Source organism: Centroberyx affinis, unplaced genomic scaffold (assembly GCF_046629955.1).
Source record: "Centroberyx affinis isolate AG114_WGS23_722 - 3 ecotype Tasmania unplaced genomic scaffold, CSIRO-AGI_Caff_v1 ptg000006l_1, whole genome shotgun sequence".
NCBI lineage: Eukaryota > Metazoa > Chordata > Actinopteri > Beryciformes > Berycidae > Centroberyx > Centroberyx affinis.
This window is the reverse complement of record NW_027278722.1, coordinates 270,536-288,516: the sequence shown is the minus strand read 5'-3', so window position 1 is coordinate 288,516 and position 17,981 is coordinate 270,536. Positions and strand designations below refer to the sequence as shown.

General features: G+C 41.3%; 2 protein-coding genes across 2 annotated transcripts; both read left to right on the top strand.

Moving 5' to 3' along the window:
* Positions 1–433: 433 nt before the first annotated feature.
* Positions 434–6,480, top strand: LOC139642547 (protein transport protein Sec23A-like; the record flags this gene model as incomplete). Its single annotated transcript, XM_071517461.1, has 12 exons — positions 434–592; positions 1,002–1,117; positions 1,258–1,381; positions 1,628–1,708; positions 1,802–1,891; positions 2,206–2,312; positions 2,721–2,874; positions 3,121–3,198; positions 3,429–3,590; positions 3,834–3,920; positions 4,314–4,535; positions 5,408–6,480. Coding segments are annotated over 12 exons (1,470 nt in total), but the record flags the coding sequence as incomplete, so codon positions are not given.
* A 4,773-nt stretch (positions 6,481–11,253) lies between these two features.
* Positions 11,254–17,575, top strand: LOC139643032 (germ cell-specific gene 1-like protein). The gene is made up of 5 exons (XM_071518198.1): positions 11,254–11,542; positions 13,849–13,896; positions 15,610–15,762; positions 16,537–16,648; positions 17,287–17,575. Exons 1-5 carry the CDS (start codon positions 11,254–11,256, stop codon positions 17,573–17,575), a joined length of 891 nt encoding a protein of 296 aa, XP_071374299.1.
* The last annotated feature ends 406 nt before the right edge of the window (positions 17,576–17,981 follow it).

Sequence of the window (17,981 nt, the reverse complement as noted above, 5' to 3'; positions counted from 1 at the left end):
ATTACTGAGGCTGCATTTGCACAGCTGATCCGAATTCTTCTCTTTTAATAGGGCAGTAGTACCCTCCTAATCTTTCCCTTAACTGTTCTCTTCAAATGGCAAATTTGAGAACTAGGTCACCAGTCCATTAGTGTTCATTACCGAAGTCCAGAGTCTGAACATCGGGATTCAGCACCAGTGCTGTATCCCAAAAAGTGAAGTAGGATTATTTTTACCCATCACAGCACCAGTTTATGAGAGGTACAAATGTGCAACAGGGGAATCAATATGGGTATAAATAGCTGCTCATCTTTCAATTGGCAGAAATTAGTTATAACCATTTTACCTCAAAGCCAATGATTTGCTTACAAAGTTGAACTCTAAATTAAGCAGAGGCACTGTACAATGGTACTTTCACTAACTGAAGCCCACTCCCTTCTCCCCTCATCCTTAGGGTGCGTTCCCCAACACAGGGGCTCGTGTGATGTTGTTTACTGGAGGCCCCCCCACCCAGGGCCCAGGAATGGTGGTGGGAGACGAGCTGAAGACCCCCATCCGCTCCTGGCATGACATCCAGAAGGACAATGCTCGCCACCTGAAGAAAGCCACCAAGGTACGGAAATAACTCGCTCAGTCTCAGATGCAATGAGACACAGAAAGTAGTGTAATAAAGAGGAGGTTTGTCTTGATAGAGGAGACCAACTTGTGTTTGCGTTAAAACTTGAAATGACCAGCTATTATTGATGATTATTAAAAAGAAATAGATTGGATGAAACTTTATTGATACCCGTGGAGCAAATTGGGTCATTGCAGCAGCAAAAATGACAGGATAAAGCAGGGAAAAAATAGAACAAGTATAATAATCGATGAAATCGTTTTCTGACCTTTTTTCTAAATAATCCATCTATTGAAGTCGATGCATTTCTTACATGACACACTTTGGGTATCTTTACTCCCATCAAGTTCTCTGGTTGTTCCACAACCCTTTGGCTGAGTGTCGTCTGTTTTTATGCATAATGCAGTATTATGAAGCCCTGGCGAACCGGACAGCAGTAAACGGCCACAGTATCGATATCTACGCCTGCGCTCTAGACCAGACCGGACTGCTGGAGATGAAGTGCTTATCGAATCTCACTGGGTCAGTATCTACCGCTCAGTGGGTTTACATTGTGGGATTTAACTTATAATCAACTGTCTATTGTGAATGGGCGATTCCTTACCAAAAAACTTTTTGAGAATAATTTAGCATCTAACTGATTTCTTGTGCTGTATCTTCAGGGGCCACATAGTGATGGGAGACTCCTTCAACACTTCCCTCTTCAAGCAGACCTTCCAGAGAGTCTTCAGTAAAGACTACAACGGAGAGTTCCGCATGGCCTTCGGAGGAACCATGGAGGTCAAGGTAAAGAAGACGTGATTTAGTCGTTGGGTCCTAACGAATGTCATGCTATGCTTTTCCTAGCATTGTCATCTAGGCCTGTGTCGATATTCCATTTTTATAGTATGATTATCTTGACCAAAATGATCTCTATACAGTATTATTTAAGAAATTTGATTTATACCAGCCAATCTGAAATGAGCTGTTGTTGTTATTAAGTTAACCTCTTGTCTTGGTGTGTGTGTGTGTGTGTGTGTGTGTGTGTTCTAGACGTCAAGGGAGCTGAAGGTGTGCGGGGCCATTGGACCGTGTGTTTCGCTCAACTCCAAGAGTCCCTGTGTTTCGGAGAATGTGAGTCACTGTCCCTGAACAAATTGTCACAGTAAGTGAACTGAGGAATTGTATTCACTCACACTCACCATGATCTATCTCTGTTGTGTGCAGGAGATGGGAATTGGTGGTACAAGCCAGTGGAAAGTGTGCAGTCTCAACCCTTCCAGCACCTTGGCTATGTTTTTTGAAGTGGTGAATCAGGTAAAACACACACACACTTCAACCTCAACTTGTGAGTTCCTCTGAACCATTGTAAGCCCTTTCAAAGCTCTCTCTTCCCCGCTTGGTTATTTGAGATGAACAGTTACCTGACAGGATTAGGCTGATGAAAGCACCATAGCTAATCGCATCAGATCAGTGATAGAGGATAATGTGTGTTTGTTTACTAAGGGCTTTTTAAATGGTGCCCTTGTAGCACTACACCATTTGTTAGGCTCATGCAAACAGAAGGAATGTGAAGGAGATGATTGTCCGCGGCCTACTTACTGTCTCTATTGTTGTGTGTGTGTGTGCAGCACAATGCACCCATTCCACAGGGTGGCCGAGGTGTGGTCCAGTTTGTCACCCAGTACCAGCACTCCAACACCCAGAAGAGGATACGAGTCACCACCATTGCCAGGAAGTAAGATTCTGTTTTTTGTTGTTGCTCTGTTAACAGGAAACTGTGTTGACCGGGGTTGATGGCAGATAAGATTGCATTTCACTTTAACCCTGCCACGTCATGCCAACTTGGCATTTTATTATTAACAAGATAATGGTTAAATAGATTGTCTAAAATGAATAGGTAGCACTCACTAACTAGTGTCAAGTGGTATGAGTCTGAGTTTTTGTGTCTGCCAGTGTTCTAAGCCAGTGACTAGCAGAATCAATATCAGCCTCGCTAAAGAAGATGTTTAAACTCCTGCCATCTGCAACAAATACGCTGACCTGTGTGGATGTGCGTCATTTGTACCACTCCCACGCTCACCTGCCCTTCTCTGGTTCCTTCTCTCCTTTTGTTTCCCTCTTTTTTTCCTCTTGCTTCACCTAGTTGGGCAGATGCCCAGTCACAAATTCAGCACATTGAGTCGTCATTCGACCAGGAGGCGGCCGCTGTGCTCATGGCTCGTCTGGGCGTCTTCAGAGCGGAGTCGGAGGAGGGGCCAGATGTCCTGCGTTGGCTTGACAGACAGCTCATCCGCCTGGTGAGCGACACTCCCAAACACCAGTTTCTCCCTTTGCTTTGTGCGGTATAATGATGCTCTTTGTAATGAAAAGAACAATGCATAGCTGGTTGGCTGGAATGTACAGTATGCATAGTGCTAAATGTCATTCTGTGGTGGTTCACTAAATGTTTTGAACCTCTGTGACGTTTGCTGCCAGGTTATGTAATCAGGCATGTACTGTGGCATGTTCAGTGTTCACACCTGTTTTGTTTTCTTTGGTTCCAGTGTCAGAAGTTTGGCCAGTTTAATAAAGATGATCCCAACTCCTTCAAACTGTCGGAGTCTCTATCCCTCTACCCACAGGTAAGCCTGCCATCTAGTGGAGCTTTATGGAATGCATACCATCTGTAAAGAAATTAGAAAAAAAATGAATCACACAGTTGTATCTTCATTTTGATTTGAGTTAATCCAGCATAATTATGATATTGTTCCCATTTTACACTAGCTGTCTCTGCTCATTCAAAAATGTAAAAAAAATTTGGATTACATGACCTTGAATATTCAATAATTAGATTTTTCTCTCTCTCCTGCAGTTTATGTTCCACTTGCGGCGGTCGCCCTTCCTGCAGGTGTTCAACAACAGCCCAGACGAGTCGTCCTATTACAGGCACCACTTTGTGCGGCAGGACCTGACCCAGTCCCTGATCATGATCCAGCCCATCCTCTATTCCTACTCCTTCCACGGACCACCAGAGGTCAGCCTCACACCCACGCTGCTTCTGACGTTATTATCAATGTTATGCAACTACTGCAAGTACCAGAGCAGAGGCATAGTGTGTGAACCTCTTCTCTGGCCTTTCTTAGAGACTTTGTGAAAGTGCCTCAAGGTTTGTCAGTGATGACGGATTTGGTGCTTCAGTTGTTCTAAACTGCTTGATAATCTCAGTTGAATGTGAGAGCTAACCTGTACGTCTCCTGGGTGTATCTCTTCTCCACAGCCCGTGCTCCTGGACAGTAGCAGTATCCTGCCAGATCGAATCCTTCTGATGGACACCTTCTTCCAGTTGGTCATCTTCCATGGAGAGGTGAGACAGCAGACCATTGACTAAGAATGAATCCATTTAGAGAGATAGAGTAAATCCAACAGTGCCTTGACATGGGGAATCGGACAAAAGCCGATTAATTCACGTCCAAAACTATATATATCCATTGCTGAAAAAAACTCATTACCGGAAGCTCATCATTTAATATAGATGATCCAGTCTATAAAAATGTTATCCTGTTGTCAGTCAAGTACAAATCATTTTGTAAGAATAGATTTAACTTTTTTTTTCTCAAAACACTAATATCTCATTTTTTGAACAAAACTCTGCCTTTCTTTCTAGAGGCTAAATAACACACTGGAATTCAGTCGAGCTATTACATATAGTGAGAAGACACTCATCGCTTATTCCGGTCTTGCTCCTCTTTATTTTCAGACCATAGCCCAGTGGCGAAAGGCCGGCTACCAGGAAATGGCAGAGTATGAGAACTTCAAACAGCTGCTGCAGGCTCCGCTGGACGACGCCCAGGAGATTCTGGAGACTCGCTTCCCCATGCCGCGCTACATCGATACAGAGCACGGCGGCTCCCAGGCCCGCTTCCTGCTCTCCAAGGTCAATCCATCCCATACCCACAACAACCTCTACGGCTGGGGACAGGTATGATCAGCATCATCAACTTGGCTGTTTCAGAATTATCGCTTTTTAAACTTGAAAATGGATAGATTTTGAGAGGAAAAATCAAACTTAAAAATAGGCTTTATGTTTTTTTATGTATGTAGGAACTGAGATTAAAGAAATCCAGGCATATTAATCAACTTTTTCTGTGTAGTGTTTTTTATTTTTGTAGGTAAATGAGGATTGATTTGCAAATTCTTAGGTCTGATATAGCTCAGGCAGCTTTCAATTACTTTTCAGTAAACTTTTCAAAGATATCCAAATTCAGTGGTTTTTACTCCGTTTCTTCTACCACTCACAATTGGCAGCTTATTCTACCTTCATAACCACACCAAACTATGAAACAATTCCAAATGTAAACCTTGGATTTAACCATGGTGAGAAAATTATGATTTTTCCCTCCTAGTACCAAGTATCTGTCCAATTCAAGACTTTTAACCCTAGCATCATCTATAGCCTGGGTAAAAAAAAAAAAAAAACAATCTTCACTACCAACTCAGAAGATGTAGGGTTAAACTGTGAGTAAACACAGGTCTTGGATTGGCTAACCTCTAATTCTAAATGGGGAAGATTGAAATATGAAAATGGCATTAATCTCTCGTCATTTCCCAAATGAGGGAAGAGCTAAGCCATAGCCTGCCATATACATATGATGGCATCTTGACCAATGGCAGTCTGAGAAAGAGGTTGTTAAGAGACAAAGGTCTTGTATAACCCAAGCTCTGCACTACATGTATTTGGTACAATAACGTGACCATTATGTCAGAGTCATATTACGAATTGATTGGACTGTCAAGTGGTTTACCACACTTAGCCCTTATCTTCTTTATCCCTCGCTTCCTGTGCATCTGTAGGAGGCTGGAGCCCCGATCCTGACCGATGACGTCAGCCTGCAGGTCTTCATGGACCACTTGAAGAAGCTAGCGGTGTCCAGCTCTGCCTAGACGGCTCTGTCCCAGGTCAAAAGGGAAGGACGCAAGAGAAGGAGTGATAAAGAGACATTCTTAAACTAATATAGGGATCCTCTAATATTTCCCCTGTTTCAGTGAGAGTTTATGTTCTTTCTTGAGTCTCACTGTAACACTTCCATGATGCAAAAGGAAAAGGACAGAAAACGGCACAATGCTGTATTTCCAAAGGAACCTTGTGGCATTTCCACTCATTCACCTTATTTATGACTAAATGGGGCCAATATTCCACAGTCACTGTTCTTCACCTTCAATCTGTCAAATTCTCTGACTATTTCTATTTCTATTGGCATTCCCTCTGACATGTAGGATGATTAGACTAATAATTGAATTTGTTTATTTTCTTTGTTTTTGTTTGTCATTCTAAAATGTGCATCTACTGCACAGACATGGTAAAAGGTGCTGTTTAATAGGAGCCTCGAAATATACTACTGTATTTTCTGACTTTGTCTATAGCTAAAGATGCTGCGTCTAGAATTTTCTCATTAATAAATTGCTGTGGAATGTATTGTGATTGCACATTCTAATGCTAGAAAACAAATGTTCACAGGGCTGTAGAGCGTAGCACCGATGGCTTGTTAATCACAATTTATTTCACTGACGTACTTAGAGAAAATCCTACACGGCTTACCTTAAGTGTTTTCCAAGAAAATTCCCTCTGAGTAATTAAGATGAATGTTCTGATGTATGGAAGTCTATTACAGTACTGCTGTGGATAACTGTTAATTGAGACTGACTCTGTTTTCAATGACGAACACTGAAATTGTACAATGTGCCCTTTTTATTTTGAACATAGACTTTATAGTGTGCTGTATAGTTTAGTCCACTGATACTCATCGCATCTCATTCGCCATCTGGTATTTTGCACCCAATGACTGCCCAAGTCTCTTTGTAATTAAACCTTAATATACTAGACCACTGTATAAACGAGAGTTATTTGACTTAGATCCTGACTGGATTCTTAATGCTATCCATATGAAAGCCTGTCAACAGACACTGTATTAATTCTGTCTGTGTTGTCTCTTCTCACACCAGCATGAGCATCCCACCTTCACCAGCTACTTTTTGGCAGGTGTACATGCAATTGATTCAAATCCATCTTGACATATATAGGAGTCTACAATCCATTCTGTTGAAGTATAACAAGTGTTTAGGGTCAAGCAGTGAGAGAGGGCTTGATGGATTCGTAGGTCAGAGTGTGTTATGTAGTGAGAAAACAAAATCAAACTTCTGTCTTCTGTTTGCTGCCACGCTAAGGGGCAGAGCGAGGATTTAGGATCGAAAAAGGAGGGTTAGGATTATTCCCATGGCAGTTGCAGAGGGGACCAGAGACGCTGGGTTCACACATCAGGCATCTGGATGGTTCTGCTGTAATACACTGTCTGCTGCAGGAGGGAGGGTCTCGCCATCTAGTGTGGTGGGAATGTAAGATTGTGTGTGTGTGTGTGGGCAGATGTGGATGTACATAGCGTGTTGCTACATTGGAAGGTGAGAGATCCACTGTACAGATTGGAAATCAAACTATTCCTCAACAATTGTCTTTTTCTCATTCAGAGCTACTGTACATAAAGCCTGCACGCAATCCCAATCATAAAACCACTCACATACCATCTACTGTCACTGTAAGCTGATTTCAGAGCACCCAGACAGTATGATTTCGAGGATCAGTGAACGGCAGATTATGAAGACTAATCCTTAGGGGCTATCTGTTTAGAGACAAATTCTACTCTTAGCAGCTTTAAGCGGAAGTTGCCAGTGAAATACAAATGAAGTCTCTGTCTATCTATCAAGAGCTTAGGCCTTACAATGCTGCACTCTGAAGCCACATATGCTCCAAAGGCATTCAAGGCCAAATAAAAAACTTCAGTGCCATGACATTTAATCTCTTTTGACATGGATACTCTTGCACAGTACTAAAAGCTCCTTTTTGATCCATTCATTTGTCAGCTATAATAACATAGGTACAGTATTACATGTGCTTTGAGGGTTGATATCCTGATATGAAATGATCTTAAAAAGGGAAAATAATCACCCTGCTATCTTCACATTAATCTCTTGTTTCCATGTGCTTGCCTATCTCACACATGCGAAGGCTGCAGCTTTGCTGTGCGATGATTGACGCCCGGAAGAACAAAAGAATATTACATTTCCTGTCAACTGCCATAAACTATTAATTTATTTTTTTTCTACAGAGATCATTCATGACGCTCATGTCCATGTGAATCCCAGGCTTAGGCAAAGCTGTAAGGAAATGTGTTGTCTTATTATCTTCTATCAAATCCTAACGGATCAGTTCTAGTCTGCATGATCAGCTGCATGGAGAAATCCATTCTGGCTGCAGGCCTAGACAACTTATATAAGAATTCTATATAGAATATGTCACACTATGGTTATATAACTATGATTGGCACAATACTGTAGTCGGATGAAAGGCATACTGTCAATGTTATAGTCCTGTTACTCGGCAGGTTGGAGAATGGGGACTGAAACCAAAGTGATCATTGAATATGTAATAAAACGTTCTTTTTCCATTTATTATTTTATATGAATGAATGAATGAATGATACTGTTTTGATCTCCAAATGACCATTTTCTTTTCACTTGTTGGAATATTGCTGACAGGCCTTATAATATAATAGAATCTTATAATTTCAAGAAATAATCTACAAACTTTTAGATTTCGGGGTGTGTTTTTTGAGTAACAAATTGAAACAGAATTCCAAGCTTTGGTTTTGTCTGTGAGCACCCACAGTCAAATATGGCTTCCCATATTCTCACAAATAGCCTGTTGAAGTTCATACAAAATTTATCATCATGTAGTTTGTGCTGTGTATGCAGCACAACTTCCTCTGTGGAAACATGATAAGCCCAATTATTCTCCTATTATATTATTCTGCTAGGCTCTGCTGGATTTTTGTTTGGCTGAATATGTGATTCCCCATATTAGAACGTGGGATTTGAAATTCATTAAACTGAGACCAGGGTTTGGTGACTGTTGTTTATACTTAAGAATGGCTGCTTGTTTTGACCACTAATTCCGGAGATGGCCTGTCACCATCTGCATGGTTCATCAGCAGTGTTTAGCAGATTTTAGTCAAAGGTTCAGACTTGCATTATGTTGCTAATATTCAATCAGAGTCTCAGTGAGTATTGGATTAATTGGGTGATTTAAGGACATAGAGCTCTTGTTGAAGCTTTCAGGTTACACAAGTTCATAGAGGGGTATATCAATTGCAGCACAGTAGAGACTGATGACTTACAGTATTTGAGTGGGTCTTCCTCTGGAATCTTTATTGCTCCTTACAAAAACTGTTCATTTAACATGGGTCACGCATGCATCAGATTACATTTTTGTAATTTGTAATTTATTTCTGTGTGTGTGTGTGTGTGTGTGTGTGCATGAGCGTGTGTGTGTTATTATTTGCTTGCAACCTCTCAATCACCTTTGTACTCACAAACCATGTCAAAGGTGGCAATTAACTGGAGTATCACCAACAGCTTATTCAACAGTATTTGGGGCATTTTGGTGGAGAGCCTTGGCCTGGTTTGTTAGTTTTCAGTTTTCATGTTCAAAGACGGCTAAGCCTCCGGGGCTGAAGATGAAGGCATGCTGCTGAGGTAACAGAGATGTTGTTGTTGTTGTTGGACATATCTGGCCTCGTTTACTGCAAGGTTGTAAACACTGTTTTTGCAATGGCTGGAACAATTTATGTTTTTAGCCCATTCTAATGCGAAAAACACCATACTCAAGGGAAAAGTCTTTAAATCCCAGCAGTTGTGTTGTCTAGAGCAGTGGTTCTCAAAGTGGGGTCCGGGGACCCCCAGGGGTCCTTGAGGGGGTTCCAGGGGGTCCCCAGCAAAAAAGGGAATCATTTATTTTCACTATAATTCCATCCATAAGAAACACAATGACAGATTGCATGACTATTTTGGTCATGGGTTTCATACACTTTCTGTAATAAAACATCTAAAAGCAAAAATCTTATCAGATGGGGGACCCTGGGACAAAATCTTATCAGATGGGGGTCCGTGGTCTAATTTGTGTCAGTTTAGGGGTCCTTGACGTGAAAATGTTTGAGAACCACTGGTCTAGAGAACATTAGACTGCAGCCTCCCAGAGCCTAATAGCAGCCATTTGTCACAGCTTCATTGTGAATCAGTGGAGTAAAGTTGGAAAGGGTGATAATGACAATATCTAGCATAGTATTGAGGAGATAACCATACATTTTACAGTTCTCAGTGCACAGAAAACAAGAGTACGCACCAGGCTGATCGTCCACTCCATGACCTCCTCCCTCCAAACAAGGGTAAGAGGACTGTCCGGTTTCTCTGCAAACAGAATCTACTGCCAGAGATGAAGGCAAAGACTGATAGACTGAAAAACTCCACCATACCAATTGCCATTAGGGTTTTTAGCAGTGAATAATTGTACTATTTGGTTTTATTGGTTTAACTGACTATTAACTGACCTGTTTTTTTGTTTTGGGGTTTAAAGCTGTACATTCTGCACTATTCAATCTTTATAACTCAAGATCAGAATAGTAAAAAAAAGCTATTCACCTTCCTAAGCTCAAAAAAAACTTTATAGCCTCAGTTACTCTCCCATTTGCTTGTGCAGTATCTTGTCTCTCCTGTTTTAAGCTTTGGGTAACACTTATATTCACAAATCTAGACCAAACTTTCCAAGAACATCAGGACAATGTTAACCCTTGCATGGACGTATTATATTATCGTGTTAACCCTACAAGTATGACTAGTAGTGGGATTCTGCTGGAACTCTGTCACTTCACACATAAGTTCAAATGAAACAGGCCCTTTTACACATACTAACCACAGTCTACATTGTACGACTTGACTTTACAGTTAGCATAGATATTTTTACAAGTACAGCTTTGTTCTTGGGAATTGAATCCTTTTGAAACATGTCCCCACCATTTCTATAAATAAATTAAGGAGAGGAAGGCAAGAAGAGTGAAGTAATTAAATGTAGGCCTACTGGGCAGAATCCACAATTAGTAGGGTAATGAATATAGTGGCTGGACACATTACCTATCTTTGAATTGATTATTAAGTTGTTTTGTTTGATTTTTCTGCAGCTTCTATTTTTCTTTACACAACCGGTGTTATAAAGCTCTAAAATCTGCAGTGAAGTCTGGCTGCAGACAGCCTTGGTAAGCTCATATGTGATAATATTTAACTTGAGTGGTAAATATATTCTCCTACCCATTCTCAACATGATAATCACCCTGTAGTTGGATAAGTTGATCTTTTGTTTTTTGCTTTTGTTTTTTACACATTTTGTAAGAGATGGGTGCAGAGGTGGGGTGGGGGGGTACATAACCAAACAGAGAGAGAGAGAGAGAGAGAGAGAGAGAGAGAGAGAGAGAGAGGGAGAGAGAGGTAGGGAGGGAGGGCATCATAACAGAAAGCCAACACTTAATGCAAGCAAGCGTCAAATCCTGTGACAACGTGACAATCCTGGACGAGTGCGCTCGTGGGCCACCTCGTGTGAAAAAGTCTAATGAGGGGCCGCGAGACACGGTGGCACAAAGCTGAGCTCAGTCTGGAATATCTGCACATCAATGGAGACTTCTGGAGAACTTGGGAGTGCCAAATGGGAATTTTACCCGACTTGGTGTACTTGAAAATCACCCTTGGGTTGTGTTCATATTCCAGTTTGCACCCATGAACTTTTTGGTCATATATGCGCTCGTGTATCCTTTTCATGGACAATGAAGACAACTCGCAAATGCAGGACGCTGTTGTCAGTTGGCTTGAATTTTTTCGCCCTCTTTTTTTCAATAACTGCGTTCATAACAACTTACTGGTGCGTGGGGACACAGAGAGTGCCCAAGCCCAAGTGCAGCAAGCTGCGGACGCACCAGTGCATCGACTACGGAGTGAACGAAACGGACCCGAACAAAGTGGTCTACAGCTGGGAGACCGGGGACGACAGGTTCCTGTTCCGTCAGTTCCACACCGGGATCTGGTTCTCCTGCGAGGAAAATATCCACGATGAAAGTAAGAGGAGAAGGTGTGTGTGTGTGTGTGTGTTGTGCGTTTTTATAGGGCTGTTGAGGTTAATTGCACACAGTGTTATCTGTTGCCTAAAGGGACATTTCATTGAGGAGCAAAACTGGTTATGTTCATCTCTCACATGTTATGATTTTCTTATCTAGTTCTGTAGGTGGTGCTGAAATATTTAATTTGTATAATAATCTTTAAAGTGATGTCATCCAGAGGACAATGAAATTATTTAGAAGAAAAATGAAGAAAATGCATGCTCAGAGCCTCATAATGGTAGAAAACTATAGTTTCTCAATTTAACAAATTGTTTTAAGCCTTCCTAATGAGGGGCAAAAAATGAAAGAATAATCTATAATAAATTAAGTAAATGTATTTAGTATTATTAGGCTACTATTTGCTAATACCCTTTAATTTCCAAACTGATCCTTTTTAAACCTGTGACTACATTTTTCCATTATTTCCTCCATCCAGTGTAGAGATATGAACATGATTAGGCTAGATATCATCATCATCATCATCATCATCACAGTGTTTGAGTTAAATGTGTTTGAGTACACTCTGTACCCACATGACCTGTGACTCCTTACACAACATAATACACACACACACACACACACACACACACACACACACACACACACACACACACACACACAATGTCCACTTATGAAAATCTGTCACTTTAATTCCCTCATTCTTCCATCAGTGAGCACTTAAAACCCTGTTTTGTCAGATGATCTGGAGATTAGTTGCAAAAAATGCAAGCATGGATGGTTTTTTTTTTTTTTTTTTTGTCATATTTCCTGAGAATGTCAGGATAATCATCCTTTCTGATGATGTCAGTCTGCCAGTCAAAGAGCAGGTATCTGGTAAAATGGTAAATGTTTTTCCTGGCATGAGGTACTGAGCAATTGGCAAAGCAATATAGTTCAGGACTGTTGGAGGTAGGAAAAATGGAAAGACACTCCAAGTTCAGTATTGTACTTGGACCAGGCCCTTAAGTGGGTGGCTGTAGTGAACTTGATAGCAGCAGAATGTGATTGCTTTACATCTTAAGTGAGAGAAAGTCTGAAAACTGCTTTGCACTAGTCTCATTCACTTGTGCACGGTAATGGAAGCAGGAAATTGTTTTTAATTGGAGTATGTAACCAGGGACATCTTGTGATGGTGATGTGTGCGTCATGCGGTCACAACCCACATCTGGTCAAAGGTGTGATAAGGCCAGATTAGTCCTCCTCCCAAGGTTGACTCACTGAATGACTCTGGAATTAGCAGAGCATCCATCTGCACACTCCAACATCAGCCTGTAATTGTGCTAACTGTGCTAGTGTTAGGTTTTTCTGATGTTCAAGAATAGAAATCAATCACACGCAGAGATTATTCAAGAATGAATTGCTGGGACATCTCTATCTCATCAAGTGGCTGCAGGGGGTGGGGGGAGTGGCGGGGGGTGACAGCTTGAGTTAATAAGGATTATGTAACAGGGGCCTTGATGAGTTTTTCCTCAAAACAGCTGTTGCCACCCTCCTTCTACCTGATTAAAGTGTTCCACTTAACAACAAATCCAGCAACACGCTCGACAGATGACAGAAGGAATGAATCATGTCTGCCCAAAAGGAAAGGACTGTGGTGTGTCGGGGGTCATGTTTTGTGTCCTGTCTTGATAAAGTGACATAAGGTTTCATAAGATGCCACAGTGTATTTACGCTCTGGCAAGCATGGCTGTTCTGCATCATTTCTTTCTCAGACATTGTACCCCTGTAGCAAGATTATTGTAATTCTATGCAACACACATGTTATTCAATGGGACAGGAACTAGATGTCAAATAGCCTTGCCAACAAGCCATCTGGTGTCCCTGAATCAGAGGCCCAAAAAGTTGTATTTCTGTCTCATATTTAGCATGCTGTTTATTAGTCTTTGAACAGTCTGAACTTATGACCTCTGAATTTTGTGGAGTTCTGTGAATTCACTGGACTGGAGGTAAAACTTTTGCTCAGCTATCCTTGTGAGACACCTGGACAGCAATCTGGAATTGCACACAGATTAGGAAATGGACAGAGGCCTATATCTATCAGTTTAGCACCAACAGCATTTATTTATTGGCAGTGCTTTAAACTTGACTTCAGGTCTCTTTGTTAAAATCAAGCCAGTCCCTCCTGACATTTTCTGAACCCAAACAGATTACTCTGATATTTCGGAACAGCCAGATAGCGCCTTCAAAATAAAGAGTGGGCTGAAGACATCACAGCTATTGTGTTGTGCCACGTCGTGACAGAATTTTTTTTTTCTGCTGTTCTAGGTGAGAGATGCCGAAGCTTCATTGATTTGGCCCCAGCATCAGAAAAAGGTGAGTGAACACTGTCTGCCTCAAAGATCACATGTTTCATGGTTTTTACGCTGCCTGAAAGAAGTAACAAAAGTTCTTCCTTCCAAGAATGGATTTTATACTTAAATCATCACTTGAAAACAAGCAGTAATGGCAGTTAGTAGCAGCAGTTAGTTAGTCTTCTATAACTCAGTTATTTATGTTATATTGTAGACTATGTAATCAATGTATGTGACCATCCACTGTGTTTCAGACTTGATTTGAAATATTAGTGATTGAGTAGGTTGTAAGTAGGCTGTTCTTTTGTAAATCAGGACTTTAGGTTTTAGCATATTTCAAAGGTTCATGACTATTCCCGGGCATCCTCATTGAGCAGACACAGACTGACAGTGCATTTAAAAAGTTATTTTGTGAATAGTTTCCCCTTTTGATTTAATGGTGATATCAAACACTAATTAAAATGTTTTAAAGGTCACTTTAGTAGCTGACTTTTTTACTCTAGTAACTTGATATTTGCTGGACACTTTTAGCTGTGCAGTGAATGCATTTTCGGTATGAGTGGTCCCAGTGGGAAGCAAACTCCTAACCCTGATAGTGCTAGATCTATTCTACACACTTGAACTATACTGGACCATTGTCATCATGTAAATATTTTCACAATATCATCTTTGTCTGGTCTGCCTGTAACTTTTTTCAAATCAACAAGCAACAACAACAATCAACTTTCAATTCAAGCATCAACTTTTTCATATGAAACCATGGGGACAGAGAGGCAGCCAGACATGTTGTGCGTTAAGGTTTAGGATTTTCAATTGTGTTGACATCGTCTCCAGGGAAATATGGTAGCAGCAATGCTCACTTCCTGTCAGTGAATGTGTCAGGTTGGATAAATAGCAAGAGAGAATGTGAGGCGAGCTGGAGAGGATGCAATGTCTGACCTGTCGTGTAGCCAGATAACATTTGGCCTGATTCATTGGAAAGCTCAATAAGATTTGGAGAAGACTCTCACTGGAGAGCGTCGACATCAATTTAATTTCAGCGTCGTGTCAGTCAGGGGGTGACTTGTCATCAGATCCGAGTAGCTGACTCAGGAACCATTGAGATGTCAGATTAAATCTAAATCATTGCCCAGAACTGGTTTAAGACTGATGAATGTTCAGAATTAGATTTCATTATTGTCCCATGCATCACCAGCAATTCTGTATGAATAAAACAGCTGTGCACTTCCAAAGAAAAGAAACAACATACAACTTATCAGGATGCACTAGTGTTGCCTTGTTTGGCAAAATACACAGGTACGTAGGCTATCAATTTATAGTAGTATAATTTATATCCCATTGAGAATTTGAATTTGAATTGAAATATGACTTCGGTAACACTTTAGATTAGGGAACACATTAACTATAGGTTTTCCCTCAATAGTTTAATAATTTCCCCCAATAATATGTGATACTAGCACCTTATAAGCCCCAAACTGTGCAAAGCATAGCATACTAAAAGACCAATTAATGTGCCACAACCTCCTTACTGACTGCTATAAGCACTAATTAGGAGGCTGTTGAGGGAAAACCTATAGTTAATGGGGTCTACTTGTAGAATACAGTAGTGCAGAATAAGGTGCTAAAAACACTAAAACACTACTGTTAATGCATGTTAATAAGCAATTTATTAATAGTTAATATGTGTTCCCTAATCTAAAGTGTTAACATGACTTTGAATGTGTGTGTGTTGCAGGGATCCTGTGGCTGTCGTTGGTTTCTGAGATGCTGTACATTGTTCTGCTGGTGGTGGGTTTCAGCCTCATGTGTTTAGAGCTGGTTCACTCCAGCAATGTCATTGACGGACTCAAGCTCAATGCCTTTGCCGCCGTCTTCACCGTGCTCTCAGGTAGTCACACTTTATTTGTTATTAATTTAAATGCTTTCAGTATTTGTTTGTTTTGCCTGAAATACGTGATATGTGGATGTTTTGGTTCCAGTCTCGAAGCACAGGTAGTGTTTCTTGATGAATGCCTCTCCTAATGTGGTACAAGACGCTATATCCCACATCTCCCTAGCTAGGAATAGGGGAAAGATAAAAAATCTGAGGTCCTTTGTTTTCAAAACAAAATTAGAAGATGAGAAGAGGAGTCATGAAAAAGAATCTCTCACTGATATTTGCATACTATCACCAGGCATGGAGCCTTTCCCGGGGTTTTCATGTAATGGTCGGGAAAAACTCTGAACTAAATTTAAAATCTATGACGTAGGAAGTGTAATGAATAACAGAATGACTCACAGAGATCAAGTCATGAGTTGAAGAAATGTTGTTAGCATCTTTTAGTGGCTGACAAGATGAAAAGCACGTAGTTCCAATAGACTTAAAGGGGATATTAGTTTTTACAAATCTTGTCCAAAATAACCTCGGAACCTTTTCAGAATGAACAAGCATAAGCTATTTGGATAAGGGATTTGCATTTACATCTGTGTGTACATGTGTGTACTTGCAATTGAATGGGCCTGTGACGTTACTTTAAGAAATTGCGAAAAAATAAAAAAAATGAATTAATGAATTGAAATGAATCTTCTTTTCTGCAATGGGTCACATTCGTGCCTCTGTACGTAATACTGTATGGTGCATCGTCACACAGCTAGCTAACTAACCGTATGCATATAATTGCAGGTCTGCTGGGTATGGTGGCTCATGTGATGTACACACAGGTCTTCCAAGTCACCGTCAGTCTGGGTCCACCTGACTGGAGGCCCTACAACTGGGATTACGGCTGGTCCTTCTGGTATGACTCCTAGCCCATAGACATACAGCAGAACTCACACTCAGCCATTGGGAAATCAAATAAGGAGACCTGCAGGGCTTCCATTTCTCATGTAACAGCCCCACACAGTCCGCTCTAGCTCTATGCTCTCACCTCTGCCCACCATCACTGTCTCTAATGAAAAAAGCCCAAAGCTCTCATGTTACGGTGGGATTAGGCTTTGGTGTCTAAAGCCCCAATACAGGCGTGATTGGAATTGCATAAGGGGATAATATTTCACCCCTTCACAATATGCGCAGTATGTTGAAAATTCCCTTTAGAGGCTAAACAATTCTTGACCTTTTGTGAGCATGAACCAAACTGAGTGAAAAGTTCATGCGATGATGAATTGATTGATTGATCTCATGTAACCTGGCACACTTCAGTGGGGGTGTAGGGACTTCAAGGGATTGACACTAAACTCGGCAAAGCTACCACTTTTACACAGGGTCAAAATGTCAACAGAAAATTGTCAAATTGGATTGTGTCCTCACACGGGTGCTCACCGTTTTTCATTACAAAAGCAGAGTTCAGCTGATATTGCTCATGTTCAGTACAGTCACCCTGTGTACTGAATTACAAAGTGATTTTCTCATTCCTTGCTCTCTCTCTTACATCAGCATGGCCTGGGCATCCTTCACCTGTTGCATGGGTGCATCAGTCACCACCCTCAACTCCTATACGAAGACCGTTATCGAGTTCAGGCACAAGCGCAAGACCTTCGAGCAAACCATCCGGGAGGAGCATGCGCGGGAGGCTTTCGGATATTTCCGGGAACGCTCTGTGCAGTCTATCTCCAAGTCCGTGGAAGTTTACACGGACCAGACCCCCAAAAGCAGCAGGAAAACACCTATACCCGCTTCCTCCCTGAATGACATTCCAGCATCCTTAGGGGAAGAGCAGTGCTGAACGGGACAGAGCGGAGGATGGTGGTGTTTCTCTTCGTGTGGGAACTTGATGGATGTGTTCAGCTTGGGATGAATGCCTCAAGGGATTTCAGGCCACATCAGCAGCTCCATCTGATTTCCATTTCTACACTGCCTTAATGGAAGAAGGAAATCCACTCCCTGTGGGTGTGTTTGTGGCATTGGTAGTCATGGAGCTTCAAGTCCCATAGGGTTTTAGCTGGGCAGCCCAACCAACTGAGAGCTGGAACAGTGGACTTGATCTAATTTGAGGAATGGTTGCAAAGAATTAAGGCATTCTCTCCGTTTGTATAACTTACAGCAATGTAAAGATTTAAAAGAAAATGTTGTAAGTGTACCCCTATAAATATAGAGTGAGGGACTTTTGCATGCTAATAGCCTTATTAAAC

Bases quoted from the DNA above. Each gene is read 5' to 3' on its own strand.
- LOC139643032 (XM_071518198.1), top strand. From the start codon at position 11,254: ATGAAGACAACTCGCAAATGCAGGACGCTGTTGTCAGTTGGCTTGAAT. The intron at 13,897-15,609 runs GTGAGTGAACAC...TGTGTGTTGCAG, and splicing joins GGCCCCAGCATCAGAAAAAG to GGATCCTGTGGCTGTCGTTG. The intron at 16,649-17,286 runs GTATGACTCCTA...CTCTTACATCAG, and splicing joins GATTACGGCTGGTCCTTCTG to CATGGCCTGGGCATCCTTCA.